The sequence below is a fragment of the Anthonomus grandis genome, chromosome 2, assembly GCF_022605725.1.
Source record: "Anthonomus grandis grandis chromosome 2, icAntGran1.3, whole genome shotgun sequence".
In the NCBI taxonomy this organism is placed as follows: Eukaryota; Metazoa; Arthropoda; class Insecta; order Coleoptera; family Curculionidae; genus Anthonomus; species Anthonomus grandis.
The window spans coordinates 43,540,809-43,567,696 of record NC_065547.1 but is presented as its reverse complement, the minus strand read 5'-3'; the positions used below and the strand labels follow the sequence as shown (position 1 = coordinate 43,567,696).

The 26,888-nt window shown below is 28.8% G+C and overlaps 2 protein-coding genes across 4 annotated transcripts in view; one reads left to right on the top strand and one right to left on the bottom strand.

The window, feature by feature from the left end:
• The window catches only part of LOC126733544 (protein O-mannosyl-transferase TMTC1-like), an 894,879-nt gene that overhangs the window by 381,731 nt on the left and 486,260 nt on the right, over window positions 1–26,888 (bottom strand). The window contains exon 1 of one of the 3 annotated variants that reach the window (XM_050436880.1): window positions 2,885–3,013. The exons of the other annotated variants lie outside the window; for them this stretch is intronic. The gene's annotated coding sequence lies outside the window, so the exon portion shown is untranslated. Of the gene's footprint in view, window positions 1–2,884; window positions 3,014–26,888 lie in introns of those variants that run through there. 3 annotated transcript variants of the gene reach the window in all.
• Window positions 9,556–11,161, top strand: LOC126733546 (uncharacterized). The gene is made up of 2 exons (XM_050436881.1): window positions 9,556–9,828; window positions 9,884–11,161. The coding sequence occupies exon 2, from the start codon at window positions 9,916–9,918 to the stop codon at window positions 11,101–11,103; it is 1,188 nt and encodes a 395-aa protein (XP_050292838.1). The 5' UTR covers window positions 9,556–9,828; window positions 9,884–9,915; the 3' UTR covers window positions 11,104–11,161.

Below are 26,888 nucleotides of genomic sequence, written 5' to 3'. Positions count from 1 at the left end.
TATGGAACTTCCCACATTGCATGGGGGCAATGGATGGCAAACACGTTGTTCTTCAGTGTCCAGTAAATATAGGCAGTGACTATTTTAATTACAAAGGAACTTTTAGTATTGTTCTTTTTTCTGTTGTTGATGCCGATTATTGTTTTCTCTACGCTGACGTGGGCTGTCAAGGTCGAATATCAGACGGCGGTGTTTTTCGCAATACAACCTTTTACAAAAAACTGGAGGATGGCTCTTTAAATCTTCCAAGTAGTAGAAAACTTCCTGGTAGGGAAATGTTGGTCCCGTATGTTTTTGTTGCGGATAATGCATTTCCGTTGCATAATAATATAATGAAACCATACTTAGGACAGCAAGAAAGGGGATCAAGCAAAAGGGTTTTTAATTACAGGATGAGTAGAGCCAGACGAATAGTAGAGAATGTTTTTGGTATAGTCTCAGCAGTATTTCGGGTTCTTAGGAAACCCTTACTTTTGGAGCCCTAAAAAGCTCAAGTAATTGTTATGGCTTGTGTTTATTTACACAATTATTTAAGACATAATGCAAGGAATACATATACACCAACCTTAACATTTGACTGTGACCAAAATGGAGAAATTGTTCCAGGAAATTGGAGAAATGAACCAGAGCCGAACTCTACAATCCGGGCTTTAAGAAACATACCTCGTAAATCTTCTCAGAATTCCCAAAGCATAAGAAATGAATTTGCAGATTATTTCGTCAATCAGGGAAAAGTACCATGGCAAGATAATTATCAATAAATTAAAAATAATTTTGTCAGAATTTTTTTAAAGTGTAATTACAATTTTTTCTTAAAAGATTTTTAATTTTTTTAATCGGTGTTTAAATGAGGATAATATTTTGAAGAGCAGTTTATTTAAATGGCACTTATAATTAGATAAAAAAATATAGGTACGTACCTCTGTATTTATTGTTTCCTTGGGTTGATATTTCGTGTGCAAGAAATGAAAATGTTTAAAGGCAAACCAAGGAGAATATAATTCATCTGTGCCCATTCCAGATCTGTTATTTTGTGCAACTTTTTGCCTAGCTTTTCTGTATGTTGCCAGTAGTGACGTAATTTTGCGTTTTATTTCCTGTACATCTAAATTTAATTCTTGTGATATTTCTTTCCAAGCATCGTTCTTTTTATTATTAATTTTGTAAAATTTATTTGTACTGTCCCACAAAACTACATGCTTTTCGTATAATTTAATTAAATCAATAACGCGATCGTTCGTCCACTCCATTTTGATAAAAATTAAACGTTTAAAATACGTTTGACCGTAAACAACACAACACAAGTCACAAGTATACGAAATTCGAAAAATTTCCGTCCAATAAACTTACAAGTCCGTGCGAGCTTCCTTTGATGTACCGACACCGGTCGGAACCTCACAAGTAACGTACTTGCCTGCTTCGACTTGTCGCCACGTCCACATATAGGCAAGTCGCAAGTAAAAGCCGGAGTACGAGCACGAGCACGAGTAGTCTGGACCCACCTTAACTGTAAAGAAATAGTGAGGGGGGTTGACGCATACCCTGCGACGTCAAAGGTTAGAGGGTGGACATACGGCAAGTACGTAAGTACCGGCGCTACAATATTAAATTAAACCAGCTTGAGTAAATAATTAATAAAAAATATCACTAGAGTGAAAATTAATGGAATATGTCACTTAACCTTTTTGTTACTCAACTATAATATTTCTGCATTGTTAATATCTAATATACTCTGTTAATATGAAATATTCTACTAGAATAACGAGAACCTTGCAAAATAATTCATATGTTTAATAAACATGGTCTAATTATAGTGAAATATTCTAGTAGAGTCCCGAAGGATTATTAGAATCTTGTACTGAATATTTTAACTTAACTCACTAATTATTATTGGATCTTAAGTATATTTAATTTATTACTACCATAAGAAAATCCCAAAAGATATTTTTCTGCACTTGTAGGCAAGTACTTAGTAGGGCTTTTCATTAAATATTTATAACTAGCCAACAACATGTAGAATTTAGCAGTAGGACCATATAGTGAACCTAGAAATAGGAATCTACAAGAACGTTTCACGTTACATTTATAATTAACCAACTAGGTCTCTGGATTTTAATCACATTGACTTCTACCATAATAGAAGACCCGAGATGAGACTACTATCAGAGTAGAATACTTTACTGAAGGTAAAAAGTATCCAGCACTTTTCACGTAACTTCTTTATTTGGAAACTAGATTTCCAGATCTTTTCCAAAGATGCTCTATGTTAAATAAGAAGTTCAGAATATATTTGCATTGTTCCAGCTCTATATAATATTTTAGAATTTGTATCAAAGCATTCCTACAAGTGATCCTCTTATAGCCTATTAAATACTTCCACAAGATTTTTATATAAAATAGTTATTTTAAAGGAGCTTATCTACTGAGATGCCAGAATTCTTGGAACATATTTGTTATTTTGCAGTTTGTTTGTAACTTAGATGAGGCTTTATTTCATTTAGATTTTGTATATTGCTGACTCTGGTTACTGGTCAATACATACAAACTTTTATGTATTGAAATTTCATACAAAGAATTCAAGCACATAAAAATTGAAATCAAAATCTCAACCTATTCTGTTACTCCTTTTTTAAAAGTACAATGTGTTTCGGGCCTGTCTATAATATAATATGTTTAATTACTTAAATCAAGGTTATTTCGATCTTAATTATTTATCAAGTTATCAAGGCCAGACTGTAAAGAAATAGGGACGCTGCTCCTATCACACTGAAATAAGGTGATCCTTCTGTTTTCGACGCACACCCTTAGTGACTATGTAATTAGTGCAATAAAATAGAAACAGAGACACAATTTAACGTAAAAGAAAAAAAATGACTCGACTTACCCTAGTAATAAATGAAATAAAGGATGTTGATATAAGAAACACCCCAATCAGCTTTCATTAAATCGACAAAGACGAGATGCACTTCGGTATTATCTCTCATGAGATTTAGGTACCGATTCAATAATTGCCGTAGTACTACTGCTCTCCGGTATCGCACACCTGTTCCGTATTTTGGCGGATGACCTCGGTCAAATAGCTTACTCCTCTCGCCCCGAGGGGTCCATAAGGTAAAGTAGGATAAAAGAGCAATGCTTTATGGAAGGAACATGGGAGTAAGAGAGTAAGGAAATGTAAGATAGGTCGAGTTTAAATATTATTAATTTACCAAGAAACGCGTGTGTTATACCGGGTGAACCTTTATATGCAAAATCAATGTAAATAAACAAAGTATTACCGAATTAATTATTAAATATCTTAAACTTTAAAGAAAACTTATGTTAACTAAAAATAAGTAAAATTAGCAAAAAGTAATAAAAGAAGAGAGAACGAAACACAATGATTAAAGTATAATTATCAAATCCTAATAATAGCTTAGAATTAATGTCAAATTTAACTAAAATTCGTAATTTAAAATGTTCTGTTTAATATTTGTTTATAATTAAAAAATAAAATCATACAGCTATGTCTGTGGAACCTAGAAAAAATGTTAGTTTTTATATTAGATTAGCTGCTGGATGGACTATAGCTTTGAATAGGATAATTATTTATCTAGGATATACAGTGCTTTCATTTCAAAGTGATCCACCCTTAATAACTTTCTTAAAAAAAAAAAAAAAAAAAAAAAAAAACACGTCAAATTAGATATACAAGTGGACGTTTAACTATGCATTTACTGAAGTTCTGTCAATCACCTCCTCACCTCCAGCTAACCTCACTTTAATATGTCAAATGGGAACCCCCATCGTGTGATACATCATAGTAAGGAGCGTAAAATTCTCTATACAACGGTACCAAAAAAAATTAAATCTATAAATGTGTAAGCAAATATTTCTAGACATTTTCGCTAACTATTTGCTTACACATTTACCGATTTAATTTTTTTTTGTACCGTTGAATAGAGAATTTTACGCTGCTTACTATGATGTATCACACGATGGAGGTTCCTATTTGACATATTAAAGTGAGGTTAGCTGGAGATGAGGACGTGATTGACAGAACTTCAGTAAATGCATAATTAAACGTCCCCCTGTATATCTAATTTGACGTGTTTTTTTTTTTTTTTTTTTTTAAGAAAGTTATTAAGAGTGGATTGTTTTGAAATGAAAGCACTGTATAATAACGACCTTGTAGTATAACTAAATAATATAGTAATGATCAGTGATGAATGCAAACAGTACAGCGATTATACAAAACCGATGACATATGGAACTGTCCTTCTCGTATTATTGCACTAACACACCAAGCCTGATTTTAGCTAATATAAACATTTGTAGCAAAAGATTATATTAGATCAAAATTATAACAAAAAAAGAAACAATAAATTCAGTTCTACGGCAGGTCAAAAAATAAAAAGGTTTGTTCTTGATACATTTAATGCTTCTATATTTTTTACTATTGCTGCTATTTAGTTAAAGGTTCAAATATACTTTCTTTTCCTACCTAATCCCCTTCCTACCTACTATCGCACCACCAAATTACATAATTCATTGTGAAAATAAAAAGTTTAAATTTTAGAATTTTTAAATCTCGATAAAGCTTTACTTGTTTCTTTTATAAAGAGCTTTCGGTAATCCTTGATGTTCTTAATGAAGCATGTGTATCATGGAGCATGTGAATAAAGGTTACTAGACAAAAACTCGCTCAACGATTTTATATAACTATGAATATAGTCAATATTATCTAAATTTATTTATCCTAGAGATTAGCAAGAAAATCATACTTGTCAAAAAACCTAAAATTATGGAAAGACTTATACTTTAATTATTTTATAATTTATAATTTATAATTTAGAATTAAATAACTTATTATTAACTACTTATCATCAATCTCAGAAATGGATATAACATCAACTCTAGCTGATAAATAGTGATTGCATGAAGTGACCATTTAAAATCTTTTAAACTTTCAGGAATTAGGCACTTATGCACTTTTATAGCTAATTATTATTAGTAAAGCATTCCATAATTATGCAAAAATATATAGTAATAGACAGAAAAATAAAGTAGCTAATGTTATTCTTTTGGATACAACAGGTTGTCAAAATTCCGTTACAAGATCTCAGCTATCAGACTAATGTTGTACCTAGAATATAATAAAAATAATATAATACAATTAATCTTGTTACATAAAACCATGTATATAACAGCAAAATAAAGAGAGAACATCAGTTCCATTTCCATGTCCATGCTTAACAATTCACCTTAATAAAATTCCATGCAATAAATAATCTTACACCTCTTTAAGATCCGAAGGTAAATTTTGAAAACAGTTTTACTATTACACTATTCTTATTCAGAACCCATGCTAATCATAGTCAAATTTAATTCGTCTAAATAAATGGCATTCATATCCATTTGGGTTATGCTTGATTTCCCGTACCCTATTGAGATAACGCTTATACTGACAAATAATTTCTCATTAAAAAGTCACACGCTTAAACTGTCAGCAAACATACTCTAACGAAAAATCACAGTATAACCCCTGAACATTATAAACCTGCGCTTCTATGTTTACACTGCGAATATCCGTCGGGTCAGAACCGGCTATTTATAACGTAAACATGTGCATCACGTTCGTTTCGGCGAGATAAACAAAATACAAACATGTAAATGTCTGAATTTCACGTTGCTGCAGAGAGAAGGTATGTACGTTATAAGCAAACATGTAGATCAAAGAGATGTTTTTTTTTTCTCTTCTGTTGCTTTGCAAGAATTTCGTTTGAACTTGCTTGGTAGCTAAATTAAGATTTGCGTTTGACTATGTATAGAGCTTATTTATTAACGATTGTGGTAATAAAAATGTAAAAAAATTCAATTTACTGGCAAAAGTTTAAAGCCCGAATAACCCCAAACGACTACTTCAAAGATTGAGAGAAGAAACGATTTCCGACAAAGTTCTTGAACTTTTTAATGGATCTAATAGAATCTTGCCATTCGTTCTTTTTAACAGTTTTAAGGCTCAAAGGAGTTTAAAATTAAACAATTTACTAGACTAGTACATTTACATGTACGTGTGAGAATTTAAATGTTTCTCAAGTAAAAAAAAAGTATCTTTAAATTTCCCTTGGAATGAGTTTTTAAAAACTCAAGCACACTCGGCAAAGTAAAATATAAACGAGCTGCTTTGTCTGTATTCCTTGTTAATTTACGGTAATTTATTAATTTAATTTACCTCTCGAGCTCTTGTTAATTATGTTTTGTTTTATATTTTGCCGGGGCACTGAATTTACCTTACAAGGGGATTTACGTGTTTTTGCTTTAATTGGTTGAAATTTATATGTGTGCTCCCGCCGGCGCACTCTTTTGGCCTTAGTAAAGGAAGCGGTTTCATATAAAATATTACATAAAATTAATTAATTTTAAAAATAATTGTATACAGACCTGAATGCTGTGGCTTTATAGCCTTGTATTTTTAATTTGTGTTACTTAATTATGTTAAAAATAAAAACGAGTCACCTACTTCTCTTGCAAATATGTTCAATTAAATATAAACCTTAGTACAGTTTTAAATTTGCACGGTTAAAGGCTAGAAATAGATGGTTATAAATGCAAACTACGACGCTGGATTAAAAATTAGCTTCTATGTTTTATTAAACCTTTTTATCAAGGTTGTTTTTGACTTTCTTTCACACTTTTCCTTTCGATACATGAATTTGAGATGACTGTAAGTGTTATGTTGACAGCAATATATAGAGCAACGTTTCAAAAACTGATTTTATTGACATATTTATCATTATAAGATAATAAATTTAGATTTAAAAAAAACAACGTTTTGTAACAGCATTTTAAGATAGGTTACTGTTTTAACATTCAGGCTATAACTATATATAAGGAAATGCTTTTAAAAGCAAGTATATGAGATAGTTGTTATTCAAATAAATCAGTAAGCTATAAAGAAGACACAGAATAAGCATAGAATATTATTCATAAGAGTGAGGGAACTTACCTAAGACAAATTTGATTTAAGCATATCTCATCGAAATAAATAATAGCTTGTAGAATCTATACATACTCTAATCACCAATGATTGGAGTGTAATTTCTTTCTACTAAACTTTTCAAATATCTATTGCAAATATTTAGATATACCAGTAAACGTACTAGCACGTACCCCTAGTTATTTTCCATAAAAATAATATTTGCCTTAGTTTTAATTGTAATTCAAATCAAATATTAAGGAAACGAATTCTCTTTAAAAAAAGTCTAGTAATTTTTTACGCACTAGTGCGTAAAAAGACGTTTATTTGATTTTGGATTTTATTTTTAGAGGTAGTAAATCTGATTCTGGCCCGCAACTGCCTGGAAGAATCAATTTATTTCTTGTAATACTTATCAAATCAAAGAATTTATCTGCATTTTTGTAACTAATAGTTCTGCGATCTTGATATAACAAAAAGAATTTTTGATTTTTACTCACTTACCTGCTCCAAAGATTACAAAAATTAAAAAAAAAGATTAAAATTTTTAAGTCATTTTAGCTCCTATATAAATATTATTTAAATTCAGAAACACACTTTTATTGACAACTGAAAATCTCTAGCCTGATTTGCGTTGACTGTCGTTTAATTATTTGCAAGGTAAGAACTGCCTTAATAAGAAAATTGTATAAAATGTCACGAAACACGGTCCCTTTTAAAGACTCATGGAACTAGTAGTAGTAGTAGTAGTAATGTATAGGGATAATGTCCGGCAGGTAGGCATAAAAGTCCCTTTCCACCAACCCTGAAACCTCGTCATTACCGTCACTACCCTCTCTAGTCTCACTAAGCAGGCGACCCTTCCTCCTAATGAAGAAGGCCCAATCCAGTTAAGGTCCTTTAGTTCCTCTCGTAGTAGGAACGGGACACCTATGTTTTCTCTTCTGATCCTAGCCCATCATTCACATTCTCCTATAAAATGATGAGCCATTTCTTCCGTTACGCGATATCTAGGGCATCACGCCTAAGATATGCAGATGTCGGATGAGTCTGCAGTGACCTGTTAGGATTCCGGTCAGGTCTGCTATTATTCCTCTTTGCCAGGACAGTATAGCCACGCTGTCCTAGCTTTAGTTGAATTTTACAGCGGTTTGATAATATTTATTTTATAGCGTTTGGTAAGATTTAAGGACCGATCAATTTGGGTTTTAGAAATAATAAATCTGTAGTAATGATAATTGATAAAATTACAAAAATATCATAAAAAGACACGAATCGGGAATTAATTGATATACATTTTATGACCTCACTACAGCATTAGATTGCGTTTCTCGTGAAATCCTTATCTAAAAATAGAAGCTATACCATCTGGATGTTATTGATGTGACATTAATTGAGTCATACCCAGTTCACCAGATTATAGTTCTTAAATGCGTCCAACAAATACTGCTTATATGTAACAAAAATTTACCTATAGACAAAGATTTACCCTGAGAAAAACCACGTTGCTAATGTATAATTATATTCCAACTAAGTAGTTAATTGTGTCTTAGTGGCTTTTAAAGTCATTCAAATTTTCAAACAATTCGAGTTATTATAAGTTTAGTCCTTGTATTTGCAGCCATATCTTACACAGTTCTTATGCTATTGATATAGGTGTTTGAAGTATTTTTTTATTTTTACAACGAACTGTAAATAAAATTGTGTCTTCCAGGCTTTTGAGGTCAGTCCAATTTCCACACATCTAAAGTCATTCCAAGTTTCTTCCTGGTATTTAAAGTCATATCTTATAATTTTGAACGTATAAAACAATTTCTTAGATATTTTACGTTTTTGAAGTAATTTTTTATTTTTTCGAGGAATATGAAATAACATTGTCTCTTCCAAGCATTTAAAGTAATTCCAATTTCCTGATCTTTGAAGTCATTCCATGTGTCTTCCTTGTATTTGAAGCTATATCTTACACACTTCTTTATCGTCCTAGACTTGTATAGTATTTTATTAGATATTCCAGGTTTTTGAAATAATTTTTTATGTTTTCTAGGAATATAAATATAAATAATGTTTTCCAGGCTTTCGAAACCTCTCCAAATCTTTGAAATTATTCCAAGTCTATTTCTTGAATTTGAGGCTATATCTTTCGCATTTTCTATCCCTCTAGACTTGTCAAGTAATTTCTTAGATGGTCTAGGTTTTTGAAGTATTTTTTTTTACGTTTTCTAAAAATATGAAATAAAATTGTTCTTTTTAGGCTTTAAGAGGCATTGCAGTTTCCAGACATTTAAAGTTATTACAAGTTTCTTCCTTGTATTTAAAGCCATTATTCAACAAACTTGTAGCGCTCCGATACTTGTAAAGTAATTTCTTAGATAGTCCATGTTTTTAAAGTAATTTTTTACGTATTCCAGGATCATGAAATAAAATAGCATTACTAAAACTATATTCTCATTTAATTTCCGCAAAAAGATCAGGTATTTCTTATAATTGCTCGGTATCAGTTAGTAAATTAAAGTAAAAGTCAGTGGCGAAGCGTACGAGTAGACAAGGTAGACACTGTCTACCCAAAATTATCCTGTTATTTATCATTAATTTATCACCTAAATATTTCATGTAATTGTTGAATTTAAATTAAAAAAAATATTAACACAGAACGTATCTATACATGATTAATTCGAAGGCGCGCCCCGCCTGCCGCAACGATTAAAATAAAAATGCAGGGCTGACACCGAGCCCCAGGAAGAAACCTTGATATTTGTCTTAGCATCTAATCGAACCAAATACGCATCAAGCAGGCGACAGAGGTCCGGCCGCATCGCATTCAGAACTTGCATTTAGAGGCCATGATGAGACTGGAGAGTCAAGAAATAAAGGTAGGTTATTGTAACTTAATTGCTAAAATGTTAGCATTGAATATAAATATTTTAGGAAATTATGTGGAGATATTGCAGCTACTAGCTATGGAGGAACCTGCCATTAAGGATCACTTAGAAAGCAGTTCGGTTTTTAGAGGGACATCGAGTGACATCCAGAATGATCTTGTTGAATCTATCACATGTGTAGTTCAGGAAATAATTTTAGAAGAATTAAAAAACACCGAATTTGTTTCTGTTCAAGCTGACGAAACTACAGACATTTCGTGTTGTGCGCAATTTAGTGTTATTTTGAGGTATGTCTGTAAAAATGAGATAGTAGAAAGATTTCTTGGATTTTATGATGTATCTGGTGATAAGACGGCCGTAGGTCTTAGTAATAAAATATTGGAAGTGTTAAAATTATGCCAAGTCGAAAAAAAACTTGTATCTCAAACTTATGACGGGGCTAGTGTAAAAATTATGAAATTCATAGAAGATTCTGATAAATTCGATCCAGAAAATACTAATTTGGCTATAGGTTTAATCAAAATATTAAAACAACCTAAACTTGTTCTTATGTTATGTCTTTTTTATAAAATTTGTTTCAAAGAAGTAGAACAAACAATTAAAAATATATCTGACTTATGTAAAGATGAAACTATTGCTTCTTGTGTAGACCAATGTGACGAATTTTTAGGTGACGCGATTTCTGAGAATATTAAGATGAATTTTAAGACAGTTGCATTTGAGGTAATTGATACAATTATTGTTCAATTGCAGGAACGATTTAGCGATATTCACAAATTATCATTTATAAATCTTTTTGATAGGGAAAAATATCCCGATTATTTAAAACAATCCCCAAAATACCTTTACCAAAAATTGGATAGTACCTATCCAAAAATTTTTAATTTATTAAAATTAGAAAATGAACTATCAGTTATATATGCTTGTGATATTAAACAACATTTAGAACCATTACAATTATTTAATTATATTTATGATAATGATTTAAATGATGTTTTTTCTAAAAGTATAAAATTATTGAGGCTAATTTTTACTGTACCAGTGACCAGTGCCTCCTCAGAAAGATCTATGAGTACCTTAAAACGAATAAAAACATATTTGAGAAACTCGATGAAGAACGAATGGTTGCCAGCGTTATCCACGCTATCTATAGAAAAAGATATCGTTGGAGATTACAATCGACACCCACAATTTAAAGAAAAAATCATTGATAATTTTGCTATGAGCAAATCGCGTCGTATTGAACTTCTTTATAAAGCAATATGAATATTTATGTAAAGTATATACATGTAATATTTATAATATATGTTGTGTTTTTTTGTAAGTAGTATTTATTTTTATGCTATCTATTATTATTTTTTCTTTTTTATATCACTGTATAATTTTTCTCTTTGAGTTAATCTTTCATGCGCTTTCATTCTCTATTTCACTAAAGTGAATAATATGGAATACACATTTTTTTTCTAATTAGCGATTTTTATTGTTTGTCTACCCGAAAAAAAAGTTCACGCTTCGCCACTGGTAAAAGTAAAGTAAATTTAGTGAATACGCGATTAAGCGACTATTGGATTATATTAAACCATTTTTTATGAATAATGTATTTAGAGGACCCCATTTGTCTTCTCGAGCTTCGTATAATTTTTATATAAATAAAAAAACCATTTTTTTTATTATTATAAATATTGAGCATTAATTATTTAAAACGTCGAAGTTATACTCAGAATCAAAAGAACTCTGACAAAGTGAATTCACTTATTTCTAAAAATTGCATAATTCACTTTTCATTTATCTTTTTCTTTATGTTTTTAGCTCATATAGGATGGCTACTTTACGGTTAATCTTTAAATATATAAAAATGTCTTTATTTTGATAAAGCTCCCAATATATTTATTTTTATGGGGATTTTTTAAACATTAGATTTAGGATTTAAAAATTATAAAAAATACTAAAAATACTACTAGCTCCAAACAGTATTTACTTTTTAAAGAAATTATAAACGGATCCATTTAAATTATGCACCAATATTAAACTTTTAATTAAATATCGATAAAATTTGAATTTAATTAGTTCAATATTTTAAAAGCATAAATCCGTCTACCCATTTAAATAACTAACAAAACGTCAGTCATTTTGTCGACCGCTCATTTGCAGGGTGCCTCACCCCATCCCCCCCATCACCCTTCAACCCACCAAAAATATATTTAATAGCACAATTAAAGTGTCACCAATTTGCAAAGTGGCAAAATTAACGCCCGACCTCCGTTCTATACATCGAAACTGTAAATTTTATTACGGCGCATTATTTGACTCGCGTCCAATTTGTTGTAGTTTAAACCGGACGCGAAATAACAAATTTCTGTTATTATTTGCATTCCGGGGATCAAGTGGGAAGTGGAGGGCGGGAGTAGGGGAGGCGCTATTAAATTATGCAACTTTAATTTCGGCCAAATACGATTTTAAAATTAACGATTTTAATTGCCGTCATGTTAACTATTCGGTTGTCAGATTGAACTCGTAATTAGTGCCTCTAAAATTTCATTTAGTAATTGCTTGAAACAGTATCGAATAACATTAGATTCTCCGTCCTAAATAACCCGATACTAAATAAAACAGACAATTGTTTACTTCTAAAATCTACCTCTATTTAATTATTACAAATCTACATCTAGGTAATTCACCAGCTCCTTTGCTATCGATAACTGAATGTATGGTAGAATATGATGCGAAATAATTTGGTTTATCTTTGTGCTATCAATTTGTGGAAAAATGGTGTTATTTAATAAGTTCATTGATATTCTGAATTATCATTATTGAACAATAATCACAACAAAAGCCAGCTTCGTTTTAACATTTTCATTCAGAGCCGCTTATCCTAGTCAAATTTAATTCTAATCGATAAATAGTATTCATATCCAGTTAAGTTATGCTTGCTTTAGCATAAATTTTGATAACGTTCATAGTGACAAATAATTTTCTACTAAAACTCACATGTTTAAACTGCCATCAAATGTACTTTAATAAAATATCCCAATTTAACACCGATATTGCTGGACTGTATGTGCCTTTAGATAAGAAGAGAAATTGGTTTAAATGTATGCGTTATATTAATAAATCGTGTTCATGATGTCCGTTTAATAACCCAAATTCACTCAATTTTAATAAAATGGATTTGATTATTGGTGGATTAATTAGTGGTAAACCATACAATGAAACAAGAGAACTTGCATGAGATATGTTAAAAAAAATTATTGTTTATATAGAGTTATTTGTAGTAGGTTTTAAGTTCTGTACAATTACCACTATTAAAATAAAATAAGAAGAACTAGGCAAAACTACTTTAGGATAAATACAACTAAGTATAAATATCAAAGCAAATAAGTCTAATAAATAAATTAAATCAATACATTTTTTTTAATTTAATTTAATTTAAATATCTCCTTACTATAATGACCAAAGCTTCTAATATCCTAAAGTCATTAAATGTTACTATTTAGATATGGATTTAAACCTAAAGCAAGATAATTTTATTTTCTTTTTAATTAACCCTAATTTAGTACTCAATTCATTTCTTTTGCTCAATTCTCTTCATTATTGCAAAGATCTAAATTATATTCTAAAAAAAAAATTATATTATCATACAATTGAATTAATTAACTTTTAAAAGAAAATGAGGAAAAATATATATTATGCTTAAATTAAATATTTTTTTATGACGTTTATTTGTCGTTTTAGTTTTATTTTTAATAAAATATTTTAATATTAAAAAATGTAAGTATAAAGTTCTTTTGATTAGTATTTTTATTTTTTAATTTTAGTAAAGTTTTATTTCTCGTTATATAAAAATTTTTTCCAGCAGTTTCTTATAAAACATGATACACTTTCAAATAATTTACATTATTTAATGTTATTAATAAATATGTTATTATTAATTTAGTTAATTAAGGATAAATCAAACGGTCATCAATAGAAAAAAGATCTTTTAATTTTAAAGAAAAAAAACAATCAAAACTGCAGAAAAAATATAACGCCCAGACTACGCTTTTGATTATTAGGAAATTTATTTATTTAAATTTTAATTTATCTCCCAGCAATATATTAAATGACAAGTAGACGGTATGAAATTTCGCAACGTTCATTTTACCAAAATAGTTATAACATTTATCGAATGCAGTCTAACTCAACCAAATTTCATGGATTGGATAGTTTTGCACCCCTTTAAATAGGAAAACTAATTACAAAATAGTTTTGTTATAATATTCTAATTTAGAGCGAACTCTCTGAGCTATATATATTAACTCCAATCAATAAATAGCACTCATATCGAGTTAAGTTATGCTTGCTTTAACATAACATTTCTATAACAAATTGATCCAAACTAACTCAATTTTAATGAAATAAATCATAGTGGAATGCAAAATTATACAATACAACAAGAGTATACACATAACACATCAAAGGAAGATTTACTAGATATTTTTACTTTGTTGGTAGATCCAAGTTCATTAAACTAATTCATATTTATTGCATCTCTAATATTCATATATTTATAGTAGAGTACATGCGCATGTATATTTTTTATAAAGAAATAAGAAAAACTAAGCGAAGAAGATGAATAAAAGAAGATAAAATATATCTATTTTATACATCTATTATACTTATTACCTATGTACTCGTAGTTACCTTTTATTTAGTACTATTTTCTTAAATCCTCAATTATATCACTCTTAACCATCCTAAGAGTAGGTGACCAAAAAATTGTTTAAACCAATAATATTTTACGATTTTATTATGATTATATTATTTAATATCATATAATTATATCTTCATTAATTCAAAGAAAATTAAAAAAAAAATCCTTTTTGGATTATTATTTTTTGATGATTTTCGATATTAAATTATCGCGAGTTTCTAAATTCGCGAAATTTGAGTGGAGACTAAAAGAAACGATAAAAAAGTATATAATTTTATAAGATCGTTAAATATATTGGTTTCGCCGTTTTTTTAAATATTTTATGGCTTTTATTTGCCATTTTAGTTAAATATGTTTGTATTAAAAAAATTAAATTAAAAGTTTTTTTGATTAGTATTTTTATTTTTAGTAAAGCTCATAATTTTGTTATATAAAATGTTATTTATTTATTAAACATGGGACACTTTTAAACAATTTGCATTATTAAATTTTTTGACAATATTAAAAAAATATTGCCAACATTATATTAACAGCTTTTGATTTAAACAATTGTATTTTTATAAACTAAATAAGAACAAATTATTAAATTAATAATTTCGTTAATTAAGGATAAACTAGCCAACTAAACAAAGCCATACGATAAATAATCGTTTTTTACTATTTAAAAAAATATAACTTTAAGAAATCAAATAAGAACGAAAAAAACCGCAAGCAATATGTTATGCTCAGATTCTGTTTTTAACTACCAGAAAAGTTAATTTATCGTACAACAGATAGAAAAAATAGCTCCATTTTAATTAAGTTATTTACTACTAATACTGAAAATAGTTGAAAATTTATTGCTATTTTTATTAATAGACTAAACGACAAAAAAACAGGATGAAACTTTGTCACTTTGAGCAAAATAGTTTTAATATTCATCAAATTAAGTGCAATTCAACGAAATATTATACAGTAAGTAGTTCTGCATCTCTTTGAGATAAGAAAATAAATCAAAAAAGAGCTTTAAAATAACATTTTAATTCACAGGCGATTATCCTAATAAATAGTATTTATATCCATTTATGTTATGCCTACTTTAGCGTTATATTTCGATAACATTCATAGTGATAAATCATTTTCTACTAAAAGTTACACGCATAAACTGCCATTAAGACAACAAGCAAGATATTCCTATTTAACACCGATATAGGTGGGCTGTCTGTATCTTTAGATAAGAAGAGAAACTGGTTTATATGTTTGTGCATTGTATTAATAAATTGTTTCCATGATGGCCGTTCAATAACCTAAACTCACTTAATTTTATTAAGGTGTAGTCTTAGTGGACTGATTTCTACATTCGTGTTATTAGTGTATACATTTGTGAAAACACCTTGCAATGAAACAAGAATATATAGGAAATATAACTTGTCAAAGAAAAATTATTTTTAATATATTGGCATTTATGTATTAATCTTTTATATTAATATTTATTACACCAATAATTTTTATATAGACTTATTTACAATAAAATACCAAGCATGTACCATTTTTAGTATAAAATAGAAAAAAATAGGCGAAGAAGATGAAACTACTCCTCTCAAAATTATTTTCTTAAATCCTTAATTATAGAATTCTTGACTATCAAAAAACATAAGTAAATAATATTATTTTAGAAATTCTAATTAAAAAAAATTTAATTAAGTAAGTTGGATTTAAGCATAAAACATAACCAGAACCAAGAAATAAATTAAATAAATACATTTTTGAATTTTGATTTAAGATATCTCCGTGCTACGCTTAAGACTTTTAATATCTTGATGCTACTAAATGATATAGTTCAAACATTAATTTAAAGCAAAAGTCCGATATTTGTATTTTTTGTTGTAATAACCCTAATTTCTAATTTAAGTTCTAAATTTACTTAAAAAAACATTTTCTTTTTTGTTCTATTATTTTTCAATTTTCGCTCTTAAGTTATTACGAAAATCTAAATTATTTCCTAATAAGTCTTAAATAAAAAAATATTATTATAATTTAGTTTAATTGTTTATTTAAGAGAAAATTTTTAATAAAAAAATTGAAAAAAATATAAATTTATACAATTTTTAAATATACTGGTTTTATCATTTGACCAATAAATTAAATTTTGAAATACTTACTTAAGTCTCGTTTTGTCTAAGTTGAAGTATTATTTTAACTTTTTTTTATTTTTTTACTTTATTTTAATTAATATTTTATTAAAAAAAATTAAGAGTGAAATTTTTTTCCTATTTTTTAATTTTAGCAAAGCCTATATTTAATTCTATTATAATAAAATCTTTTTGATACATTTTTTAAAATTTGTTTACTTTTGAACAAATTTTATTATTTAATAGTAAAACATTTATAATAATCTAAAAATACAGAACTGTTGAACTTATAATTAAAAGTTTTAGATTTATTTAATTATATTTTACTAGAATCAATTAAAGCAAATAATGAATAATTTAATTAACTAAGAATAAACCCAGTACATAAATAAAATCATCTACTTTTAATCGAATACTATATGTAACCTAAAGATATGAATAAAAATAATTAAAAAAAAAGAAAAAAATTCACGCCCTGAATATGTTTTTAACTCTTACAAAATGCAATTAATAGATACTAATTTTAAGTTTAAAAATTGTTAGTTAATGTACCTTTAAGCACGTATTTTCATTTTGTTATAGCTGATCAAAAAATTTTTTTTTATATATTGATTAATTTAATGATTACAGAAGTTTAATAATCAACATCTTGAGTTCACAACAACCTCATATACTTAAGTAAGTTAAATAAAAAAACATAGTTTAATAGTAATGCTAAATTTTTAAAAATTTTAATATTATGTTCCTCAATATTTAAAAGTGATTAGAAATCTTCTTCCGCTACTAGACTTTAACCAGAAATAACAACATTGAATAAATAGGTAATAAAAAACAAATCAATATTTCATTGCTTTTAGAATAATTGATTGCACTACAAAAATAAAAATAAACAATTAATTTTGAATCTGTTTTTAATAATTTTCTTTATTATTTAAATATATTTTTTATTAATATAATTAATTTAATTTATGATTTCTAACCCGAGGGATAAAGTAGCCTTCTTACGCGAAATAAGAACACAGCTGGGCGAAGTTCCTTTTAAAAAACTTTATTATTACAAAAACGTACTTAAATCTATGGAACAATTAATATGAACAGCAACTAGGCTTTTACACTATATTAATGTTACTGTTTAATGGGTTACGGTTACTTATATATACTCTTATTGCTATGTCAGCGTTAAATATTAGTTATTAGATATTACTCGCGAAATATAAACAATATTCCTACTATTGACATCAATAGACTAATTGAAGGGTTAAATGATAACTAATTGAATGACTAATTGACAGTTAACGGGATTAAATTTTGTAACTTTTCAGCAAAACAGTTTTAACCACTATCGAACTAATTCCAAACGTTTCGATTGTCCTATTAAATTTGTTATTGCTGGCCTTAAATTTAATTCAGTTATGACATAGCGAAGGATAAATTTACCTCCACTTCGTCATATCGTAACAATGTAATGTGTACCTCTAGTCGCAAATCTCGGTTTATATGTGCAGTATTTACATTTATGGTGCGCTTTACGTTTGCATTTGCAGTTTTGCCTTAGTAAAACTGTTTTATGTATCGGCATGTACTGGAGATTCCGGACATTTCCATTTATATTGCACAGAGAGTTCTTTACTACTGAATCAATGTTAACGGGATATCTTGGTTTAAGAGGAATCTCGAAAATGTTTCGGAAAGTAAATACCGGCTAAAATGAATTTATTGCTTGGCAAATGGTGAGTAGGACTTCTAGAAGTTCATCTTTCATTTATTGAATATTGGATAGATAACATTACTCACATATATTTGTTTTTGTTTTTTACAGTTTTTTTTTTAATTGCCTTCTTAAAACTGATTGTAATAAGTACTAAGATCTATACTGACCTTTATTCCAAATATCTGACTAATATTGGCGTGTTTCTATTTGTCACACAGCCACTTAGAGACAAATGTTTGTTTTCCCACATCTGCTTTCCTAGCTAAACTGGACGCCTAAACACGTGTTTACATTTGTGCTGTTACATCGTATATTGTAGGCTTGTTGTAGTACGAATAAGCCCATATAAAAATGTATTTGTATAAACACAATAACAGTTCATAAGCAATTTTAAAAACAAAAATATTGGCATGATACTCATTTAAGTTATGCATTAATTTGCAGAAAAATATATTAAAAAATCTCTCTTCTTTTCTAAATGTAATAACTTAAAGCCGTATCCATGTATGTAAATAAAAGTGGAAATCAATGAATCACTTTATAAATTTCGAAGCGATCATTTTAAACTAAAAGCTTTTATATACAATTTAATATTTCATATATTAGTATGGATTTATTACTGAATTTCTTATAGTAAATTTGATGTGTAGGAGCACAGATTAGAAAAACGGAATTTTTATGAGATTTTTCGGTAAATAAGCTGTCACCTGTCTAAAAATTAAATTTGGAAAAAAGGTACATATCGCAGTTTGAGATATAATGGAAATTTTATACAGAAATGAACTTGAAAAAGCTTTTACAGATTTTCTAATGTAATTTTACAGAACAAGAGCATATTTTAATTAAAAAATATGTATTTTCAAACTAAGTTTTTATCAGCCCATTTTGTAAACTATACTTTTGATACTTTCAAAGAATAACTAAAAAAATCATGTAATATACAAGTGAATATAATTTCCTGCCTGTGACACTCCTTAGCTAAAGCAGATGCAGAAAACTGCACCAATTAAAAGAGATTATGCCAGTCGCTCCCTTTTTGTTCGTAACGAGAGCGACTCGGTTCTATTTTTTCGTATTTTCTCGTTTCTTTATTGTTCTGTTTTTAATACAATACCCTTTTAGTTTTTAGAGGTATAATTTATGTTAAAAATGACTGTTACGTATGTTTTTTAATAATGAGTTGAGTTGGCATTATTATAATTAAGACTTTTATATTTCCAGTTGCAGTGTATGAGAATTGTTATTGAATTATTTTTTGATTGTAATAATTTTGCTAGAAAACAATTTTCATATGGTCTGAACCGTAGTATAATTTTTTTTTAAATATTAGCAACATACAGACAGGTATTTGGGCATAGTGTTAAAATTGCACCTCATTACACAGTTAGTAAAGTTTGACATGTTTGAAATATCGAAATAATAGTTTTTTAAAAATAGGTATTAAAAATTGTACAAAAAAAAAACATTTTATTAATCACGAGAATAAGTATCTAAGATATTTAATATAATTATATCAAATATCTTCTGAAAAATTTAATGAAGACTTTTTTCACATTAATACATTTTTTTTTCATTATTACGCATTATTACTTATCAGCTATCATTTCTCAAGTTTATGCGCATAGATTAAAAATCGCTTTTACATAAGTTAAAACTTTTACATAATAAAAAAATGACATACATATTTCATTAAATAAAACAGATGTCATTATACCTTGTAGAGTTATGCTTAAGCTAAGCCTAATAAAGAGTGCCTCAACACAGCTTCCAGGCATGCATTTTTTTACCGATTTTTTTTCTTCAATATTAAACTATATCAGCCTCTCGTTAGATAGATATATAACGAAAATACCAGATAATAAAAGGATCTTTTTTAAATAAGAGCATTTTGGAAATTTGCAAAACTCGAGTTCATTCATGTCAGTACGTATATTAATTGGAACTAAACATACAAAAAGTTTATGTTCCTATCAAGGATGCTTAATTTGTTTAATAAAACATCATACACTTCTGCTTATTAATTCTAGTAGAAATTTCTCACAAAATCTGTTGTCTCAAAATAAGAAATCACCTTCAAATAATTCATCCTCTAATCAAAATACTACAAGTTTGATGTGTAGTCAACAACTTTCAAGAGAAAATAATGAATGCCTGTGAGAGTTACTTGAAGCTTCAAGGCTTTTTCAAGAGAAACTTCTCATATTTTACAAGCAACAACTCTAATCACTCTGTATTCCTTAAATCATAGCCCTATTCAAGCTGAAATACTTTTAGATACCAAAAGTTTAACCTATAACTTAGAAACCTCTATCAGCCCTGGAATGCACTCCAATCACTTATTACACATTACAGGTATGTCTTAAAATTTTTCAATATTCAACAAAATCGTTGATATTTTCATTTACTCTTATGTTCAGTTAGTTCAAAGATCTTTAGTTTCTTATTCTATATTGGAAAAAATAACATGCCATAAGTGCCTATTGACATGATCAATTTAAATATTCCTAAGCATTTCCAATTAATATACCAAAGCTTCCCTACTCCTTCAGAATTACAACTATAGACATTCACATTGGTGCTTAGCTTACAAAATACAAGGCTTTTATGTCGCCAGCCTTCTTTACAGTCGTTTACTTAAATATTTTTTCTTGATTAGCATTCACAGCAGTGCACTTATATGAGGCAATTAAATGGTAATTTATTAAAATATTTGTTGCCTTCAGTGGAGTCATACCAAGGAATGCAGGCGTCGGAAGACGTGTTGTCCTAGTGACTTTACGCAGAAGAGTTCTGGGAGGATAGTTTTTTCACTTTGGTTCACCCAGGTATTTATGGAAATAGCCGTAACTGATTCCCCCACCAAAATCTTTTTTAAAATCAGTGATCTTCCCACCTTTCCAGATTATCCCGTATACCAAATTATCTGGAAAAGTCCCTTAAAGACCTTCGATTGGCTCCATTTCAGCTTTGGATCCAAAAGTCTTATATTCCAGTTCAACCTCTGATCAGTCTTAATAATTTTTCATATTTCTTCTCAAGAAATATAAAAAATTGACAAAAAAGTGTCTCTTTCTTACTCAATCTTCATCATTTAATAAAAAGTCCAAGAGGTCGAACTGGAACATAAAACTCTTGGATTCAATGATTGAATAGAGTCAATCATAGACCTCTAAGAGGTCTTTCCAAGGATTTTAGTATTAAGCTCCAGACCATTTCGTCCAAAATATTCCAAGTTATTTAGAATTTAGTGGAATGGTTCGCGATATTAAACTACCATCGCACAAAGTGAAATATCTCGAGAATTATCATAGATATTCAAATAAAATAAAAACCATTTTAATAATCAGTAATCTCCTCATCTCTCACACTATCATTTTCTGTACAAAAAATATATCATTCCCTTCGAATTTTATTTCCATTCGAATTTTTTTATCTTCTAAGACTTAAGGGTCAAAATTATAACGCTAAGTTTTATGGCAATTTAAAATATTGTCACATCAGAATAAACATTAACTCTATGGTTATTAATACTAAACACACAGACCATATTCTGTTACTCTTAAAACGATAACAGCTGCCTAAACAAACAAGAAAAATCAAACAAGGACCCTCGGATAAAAACAAACAATATTCAGCAAGATTTCCTTCCCCCCCACGCTGTAACAGTACAAACAAGAATCTTTAGCAAATAAAATCTGATTACGTAACACCGTTCTTCGGGTCGGTTGATATCCCTTATCGCCCTACCGTAATCTGCCGACACGAATGGCCAACGCGAAAGCTCAGCAGAAATTTCGGTTAGTTTAGACTTTATGTTTAATAGTGCATGGCTGGTAAAGGCACCGGACCCATGTTTAACTCTCCCTGTTACATAAAATGTGGTAAATGGTAAATTTCCTAACCGAGAGAGAGTTAGATAACGGCATTACGTGCCACTTGACTACTATGTGTGTTTTTATCAAAAGAAATATTTGGGGAAGGATCCTGGGACGATAATAGGAAAATTTAAATGGTAATTACAATAATAAACATGCACAGAATGTTTATTAAAGGGATCCTCATTTATCCCCATTATATGTCTAATCAGAGGTAGCTTACATTTATGTTGTAATGCGTATGCTTATATTCTTAACGGGGTTAAATTTACTAATAAATATGCATAACTTAACTGGTTGCTAATCATATTTAGCTTTTTTATGAAATATTGTAATACAGAATATGATTTAGGTACTGTAAAGGGTGTTTTCAAAGTTGAATTATTTATTTTAACAGCTTGCAGTACTCGTCAAAACAAGTTATTAGACTAAAAATTACCTATATCAAAGTTGCGTAAAAAAGTTTCTTCACAATATTGATAATTATTAAAAAAAGACTTTATTAAGTTAAATGGTGACCATTTGCATGTAAATGATCAAAAAATGTCCCTGCTTCTTGAATTTCTATAACCTATAAAAATAAAATCCTGGTCTTCACGAAATAAGGTTTTCCCAATACACTTTTGAAGTTTTTCCGAAGTCTTTACTGCTCTATCATGATGCTCCAACCCTATTTATTGGCCTTACAGAAAAAAATCAGCAAGCATTAAATCTGGCAAGCAAGGAGGTCAGGAAACGGATCAATCGCACCCTATCCAGCACTCTTTATAGGTTCTTTCTATTATGTTCACTAGTTTTCGTAAACATGGGCCATTTTTTTACACAAAATATTCAAATAAATGAAATAAGCACAACTAAAAGACTAATCTAACTAATCGAATAAAGATTCAAACTGAAAACCATACAATAACACAATTTTTGATAAATAATAACAGCAGTAAATAAAATCGGTAGGAACTTATACGGCAATTCCCTGAGAATATCAAATTTTTATATAAAGGTATTCCCGACTAAAGCACCGTGTATATAATGTTGCAATACTAGAATGTCATTAAAACTTTTACCTAATTTTAATAATTTTTAAACTTAGCTTTGGGATATGCATGTTTATTCTTACTTTATATTCCGGGATTGCTATGATATCCTAAAATAAAATCAGCATATCCTAGATACACCGAATTTCTGAATGAACTGCCAAAAGCTACAATATTATTATACTATAATCTTCTAAGGATATTCCTAATTATGTTCGAGAGCTAGTCGAATATGCAATAAGATATGCATAACTTAACTGGATAATATTATACTTTGTTTTTTATAAAATATTTATTAAAATTAAAATGGGACTTATGCTGTAATGAACTGCTTATTTAAGACGCCCATGTTATGTAGTCAGGCCTGGAATACTTATTTTGACTTTTAATTTAAGGGGACTAGACTTGAAGTACATAAATGCCATATACCCTGCATACTTCTTGTTCATAATATTTATTTTCTTAGAAATAAATCTAAATTTCTCCACAACTTTGTATGACAAGCCTCTTAACAAGAGTAGCATCCTATGAGGATATGAATTCAAAATATGTTATCAAAATTTTTAGTATTTCCAAATCATTGCCTGTATAACTCATACACCAACTCACTGATAATTGCAAAGAGTATTAATAATAGCCCCTAACTACCTTTGTTACTAAAGAATAGCTACTACTAAATACAAACTATACTGGCACGTAGAAATTTGCACAGATCCAATAATAAAAAAATTAAAAACAGAAAGGAACAAATCTCCTATCTCATATATATTTTAATACCTAGTGACCCCAATATCTGAGGCAAATATGATAAAAATATAGCAAAGTATATGAATTTAGCCAAGAAGTTCAGAGACTTTAAAAATGTTAAAAGTAATTATTACACCACTTATTAGTTTAATGACCGGGGCCATGCCATATATTTTCTTAAACTGAATGAAATGTCACCAAACGTGCCCTTTTTAAAGCCCGATGGTATAATGTCGAAATATTTAGCATTTTCTTCATTGCGGAGAATACTGACAGTCAAAGCAAGCAAATACATATACAAATTCTAGAAAATTAATTATACAGGGATTTACAATAATATATCCTAAATAACCTAAATTGGAGCCAAAATGGGGCTCTCAAACAAGATGAACTACTTAAAAACTAGACACTATAGATGAAAATATTAAACCAAACGTAAGTAAAACCCTAAATAAACCCTACGAATTAACCTTAACTGCAGAATATAAATAAAATAGTACAAAAACTAGGGAAATAATTAACATATTTAAATTTTCATTAATATTCTTTATTTCTTCTAATAACCTTAGTCAATCAAAACACCTATACAAATTTACTGAAGTCTGTTATCTTTAAAATATGCAATATAGTTATAACAATAGTAATACTCTTTTGGGCTCCCAATAAAAAAAAGAACTACAGTATCTGCTAGGCAAAATATAGAACAAAAAGTCGAAATTCACTTAAATAAATATAATTTTTAATTAAATAAGACAACTACTACTTACTTACTAAGATAAATACTTAGTTTTCACTTAAGTGTTCTTCCACTCACTATTATTAAATACATATATGCAGGATAGGGTAAAATGCATAACTCAATTGGGCGCGACTTTTCATTATCTTATTGACTTTTTTATTATTCTAAAATATTGAATATAAACAAAATATTCAATAAGTATTCCCGTGTACTTAGACCTGAAATATTTATTTCTTTTTTTAGTTAGAACGAATATGTCGTATGCACCATATATTTTCTAAATGTCTTTGATATTTTTTATTAGGTAATAACAATGTCGCTTTCAAAAAAGAATAAAAGTAAAATTTCTTTCCTTCTCTTCAGTATTACAATTCAGGGTGGGTTATTGTTGACTTTACAACCTGATCTTAAGCGTTCCATTCTGATCTTAGTCCGTAAGTCCTTCATAATAATATCTTTCGTCAGTATTATCTTTTCGGTCATTTTCTGTCTAAGGTATCTTCCCATATCAACTTTACGACAGGTTAATCTTGTCTCTTAACATGTCCGCTCCTTCAAATTTTCAGACTTTATTATTTTCACTATATCTGGATGGAAAAATAATTTTTCTAATTCTATATTAGTTATTATTCTGGATTGCTTCATGTTGTTGTTTTTAACTGGTCCATATATCCTTCTGAGAATTATTTTGTTTGCAATTTTCAGCTAGTTTTAGCTTTCTTTTGTTACGTTCATATGATGATAGGTCTAACCACTGAATCATAAATTATTATTGTCGTACGGCGGGATACATTGTCTTTTATCGACTGTTATCATTCTATTGTTAGTTTTTTGTGTTACGTTGTGTTAAATATCTAAACTGATTCACTCAACATTGTATTGTCCCAATTAGTTTCATCGTTCTGTTCTTATCGTAGCCATACATTTTATTTCATCTTGGTTTATTGGAAGTTCAACTTCTTTTCGAATTTTGCGAACTCTTCTTTGACACTAGCAGCTTCGTTAAAATTATTACTGGTCATTTTTAATCGTATCTAGCCAGATACTCACCTTACTTTCTATACCAATAACTTATTCGAGGAGGCATATAACATTTACAAAATATCGTCTATGCATAGCACATCTTAATGTTCGATCCCTAAATACCGGGTTTGATAAAATTGTTACCTATATTTCTTAGTATAACTTTCATTTGTTTGGCTTATCAGAAACGTGGTTGACACCCCAACATCGCTCTAATACATTTAAGGTCAATGGGTATACATTATTCAGAAATGATCGAGCGGGAAGGGGGGGAGGTGTTGGTATTTATAAAAAAAAATATTAAATTTCAGAAAATAGAACTTGACAATATAATGAATTCTTGTAAAATCATTAGCGTTAAGATTCAGCACAAAAAAAAACAAATATTTTTTGCTTCTATCTACCGCCCACCCTCCTCCGATAAAAACTTATTCATGGATAGTTTATAAGATATTTTAAATTTGTTGGTACCCTTTTATGATCACGTAATTCTCATAGGAGATCTAAATATTAACTTACTACAGCAAACTAACTCTACATTAAGATTTTACAATTTACTCCAGTCATTTAATTTAAATCAGCATATTACAGACCCCACTCGAATAAATATTAATGCTCAAACCAACATTCTTCTAGATGTAATTATATCAAATAGTAACTTTTTTCCCAAAACCACTAAAGCAATACCAATCTCAGAATATTTGTCTGATCACTGCCCCAGTGTTTTTGATCTAAGTGTTAAAGTAGGGGAAAGGTATTTGGAATATAGAAACTAAACGATCTCCATTATAACACCTTTGAATTAGACGTATATTGTTTGCCATGGGAAGATATTTATCACGTGAGAGATGTTAATAATTAATTAGAATTATTTAACTCCAACATTTTAACTTTAATCAATAAGCATGCTCCTATTGTTCGGAAAAAACTACTGAAAGAGAAAATAGACCATGGATTACTCTTAATATTAAATTTTTAATGAAATTGCGGGATAAAGCTTACAATAATTATCTGAAAGATAAAAGAGGCTCAATATTATCGAGAACTGCGAAAATATACCAAACACGCCATTGTGCGGGAAAAAATTGCATATTTGAATTCAGTCAGTTTAAAAAAGGGAA